Source organism: Lactuca sativa, chromosome 5 (assembly GCF_002870075.4).
Source record: "Lactuca sativa cultivar Salinas chromosome 5, Lsat_Salinas_v11, whole genome shotgun sequence".
NCBI lineage: Eukaryota > Viridiplantae > Streptophyta > Magnoliopsida > Asterales > Asteraceae > Lactuca > Lactuca sativa.
The window spans coordinates 308,456,943-308,460,439 of record NC_056627.2 but is presented as its reverse complement, the minus strand read 5'-3'; the positions used below and the strand labels follow the sequence as shown (position 1 = coordinate 308,460,439).

General features: G+C 34.1%; 1 protein-coding gene across 1 annotated transcript; it reads left to right on the top strand.

The window, feature by feature from the left end:
• Nucleotides 1-668: 668 nt before the first annotated feature.
• On the top strand, nucleotides 669-1,742 carry LOC111890731 (peroxidase 5). Its single transcript, XM_023886818.2, has 2 exons — nucleotides 669-896; nucleotides 984-1,742. The coding sequence occupies exons 1-2, from the start codon at nucleotides 669-671 to the stop codon at nucleotides 1,740-1,742; spliced, it is 987 nt and encodes a 328-aa protein (XP_023742586.2).
• Nucleotides 1,743-3,497: the final 1,755 nt, after the last annotated feature.

Here is a 3,497-nt window from a genome sequence, read left to right as displayed (position 1 = left end):
TTTTTATTTATTTATTTATTTATTTAGTTATTTATTTTTAATTTCTAGTTCCAGTGTCATAAAAAATTACTTGACATAGTGTTGACAAGTTAGGATCTGTTGATAATTTATGTTTAATTATGTTGTTTGAACACAAACACAAACACAAACAAAACGATGGTCCAATATCATAATCCACATCAACAATTAAAATGTGTATGAATTGCGTCCAACTAACATAACTGTCCATGTGAACGTTGGTAACCGGTTTAACAAGTAATATTCATATTAACGAATTGGAAACTAAAGTTTAAGGATTATATGGATAAACAGAAGCTTGATGATAAAAGTAGACATATCACATAGTTTAATGGTAAAAGTAAGTCTTTCTTATTAAATTATAATTCTAAGAAGGGAAATACAACGAATAAACCAAAGAAATATTGAAAGTAATAAGATGGACAGACCTGATCAATTAATAAGCGGCCGACTCAAAGTCAGGTCGCAGTTTTTGTATTACTATGAAGTATGAAGTATGAAGTATGAAGTATGAAGTATGAACAACTGCTGAGCCTATATATATTTTTGTTAGTCACCCTAATTAATACCTAATTAAATTCAATACTTTACATATCTCTCTGAAATAAACAGAGTGGGATCGAGATCAACAATTAACAAGAATAATGAAGATGTATTGGGTGGTTACATGTTTCATGAAGCTCTGTATGTTGTGCATGCTTCTGATGATCACCATGGATACAACCGAAGCTCAAAAACAGCTGAAAGTGGGGTTCTACAAAACCACATGTCCGGCGGCTGAACAGATAGTGCGAGACACGGTGAATAAGTCAGTCACCGCCAACCCTGGAATGGCTGCAGGAATCCTTCGTCTCTACTTCCATGACTGCTTTGTCAGGGTACGTACGTAGTTCATCAGCTTCATGTCTTATAACTTCTATCCTTTTACATAACATTTCTAACATTTTTTTATGATACACTCGTAGGGTTGTGACGCTTCACTTCTACTTAAGACAGTGCCCGGAAGTGAAACGGAGTCAGAGCAAGATGCCGGAGCCAACGCCGGCACTCTGAGAGGATTCGAGATAATAGATCAGACTAAAGCACAGATAGAAGCTGCATGCCCTAACACTGTCTCATGTGCTGACATCTTGGCTTTCGCTGCTCGAGATAGCACCACCATTGTTGGTGGTTTCTCTTATGCTATTCCATCAGGAAGACGGGATGGAACAATATCGAACATAGATGATGTAGAGCTTCCGTCACCTGACTCTGACCTAAACACCCTCAAGAACACGTTTGTGGCTAAAGGTTTGAGTGTTGGAGACATGGTAGCACTTTCTGGAGCTCACTCAATAGGAAGAGCAGGGTGTAATTCTGTTACATCCCGCTTACACTTCTTTAATGGCGACCAGACTGATCCCTCGTTGGATCCAACATATGCAGCAGCCTTGAAAAAGAAATGCCCAAAGAGTGGAAAATCGGGGACTACGAATCTTGATCCAGTGAGCGCGAATCGCCTGGATAATCAATATTACCTTAACGTGAAGCAGCACAAGGTTTTATTCTCCTCGGATCAAACTCTTCTTGATAGTAAATTGACAGCCACATTGGTAACTAAATACTCGAGTAACTTGACTGCTTGGAGAAACGACTTTGCTGCAGCAATGATACGTTTAGGTTCTCTTGACGTATTGACAGGGAACAATGGTGAAATACGTAACAAGTGTGGGGTTAGAAACTAAATTTTCTTAAATGTATATGCTTTGGAATTCATTATTGTTTTGGCTTTATTTATTTAGAGTTAATTTGAGTTTGATGCAAAATATGTAATGTATTCTTTTTCTTTAAATGAAAATCGTTTGGGGTTTGAGTTCAAATCTCGTGCTTGGATATTGCTTATGTCGTTATATATGTGAAACATGTATTAAATATTTCACATAACCATACACCACTACAAAACAATTTTTGAGACACCAAAATCAGGGACGAAAAACATCCATTTGCTTAACGACACATCTGTTGCTGATTAGCAAGATATCTTTTATTTTTTATTAAAACATGTGTGGAATTTTAAGTACATCTATAACTATTTAGAGCATCGATAATATGGTTAGGTCGACTAGAGATATGAATGATGTGATAATTTTAGGTGACATTCACTTGATGAAACTTTATCATTATGAGATGTCACTTTGACATTTCAATGAATTTGAAGTTCAATTGCTACTAAACTCTTTAATGGAAAAATAAAAAAAATTTAATTCTTAAATATATACTATAAATTATTTTTTTTAATATTCTATTGAACTATGTGTAGTTCAATACATTGTAGGAAAAAATAATAAAATCATATAGATTGTAGAAAGATGATGTGTCGGTTTATTGAACTTTATGAAGTTCAATACATTGTGGATGTGCTGAAAGACAAATTAGTGACAAAATAAGTCCTTTGCTAAGTCGCCATAAAAATTATCCTAGCATGGACAACACCATGTAAGGAGTTCACTTACGAGGAGTTAACATCTATGGACAGAGTACCAGATACATCGGAGTCAAAGTGCCAAATGCCTTTATTGGTGCAACCCAAACACTTTCAAATGCATAATATGTATGGCTCGTACATGGGCTCAATGTTGCAAATTTCATTAGGCGTTCACAAGGATACCGACTAGCACCTAGCGAGTATTCGGTCTAGGCGGAGAGTACCCAGATTGGATAAATTATATGAAATTAATTTTAGGAAAATAATATATATAAAAAATATAACAACTTTATTAAAAATTAGAACAAAATAGATGAATATCAATAAAAATTATAGATTTTTTTCTAAAAAAGTCAAAATTTCCGACATTTTTCGATTTTGCCCGATTTCGAATTTTTCCGATTTTGACCGACTTTTACCGATTCTGAGTTTTTTTGGCCTATTCCTAATTAGGCGCCTCATCCCCTACCCAATCCCGATTAATCGTCTGCCTAAACCAATTTTTACAACACTGCATCGACTACGACTACTCCATCAGGTAAAACCCTAACAATTCTTTTTAGAGTTTTATGCAAATATTTCCAAAAATACCTAATTCCTTTTGTATGCTTGGAAGCGTAAAACTGTATAATTCATGTTTACAATGACAAACTAATCTTTATTTGGTACTAATTCATTGTTTGTTAGTATTTTTAATCCTTGAAACAATTACAAATACCAAGAATCGAATAACAATACCAAAATTTTACCTAGTTTAAAACAAACCAAGTAAAAAATCGATAAATTGGAATGAAACATACATAAATTACTAAACCATAAAGTGTTCTCAATACCCATTCAAATATATGAACTACATAATAGGCGAAACACAAACCAGAAACTGAAATTTAGGGTTTTCATCCGTTCATGGCTAAACACGATCCAACAAAGTAATGATTTGAAATGTTTAATGCGCTAAAACAACTTACAAATGATAAAATAAATGTTTCCAAATGCTTTCTCAATGCTTAAAGTG

What these genes read in the sequence shown, in the direction of transcription:
- LOC111890731 (XM_023886818.2), top strand. Translation starts at nt 669, where the DNA reads ATGTATTGGGTGGTTACATGTTTCATGAAGCTCTGTATGTTGTGCATG. An exon ending in TCCATGACTGCTTTGTCAGG is followed by an intron (nt 897 to 983) that starts GTACGTACGTAG and finishes ATACACTCGTAG; the next exon opens with GGTTGTGACGCTTCACTTCT.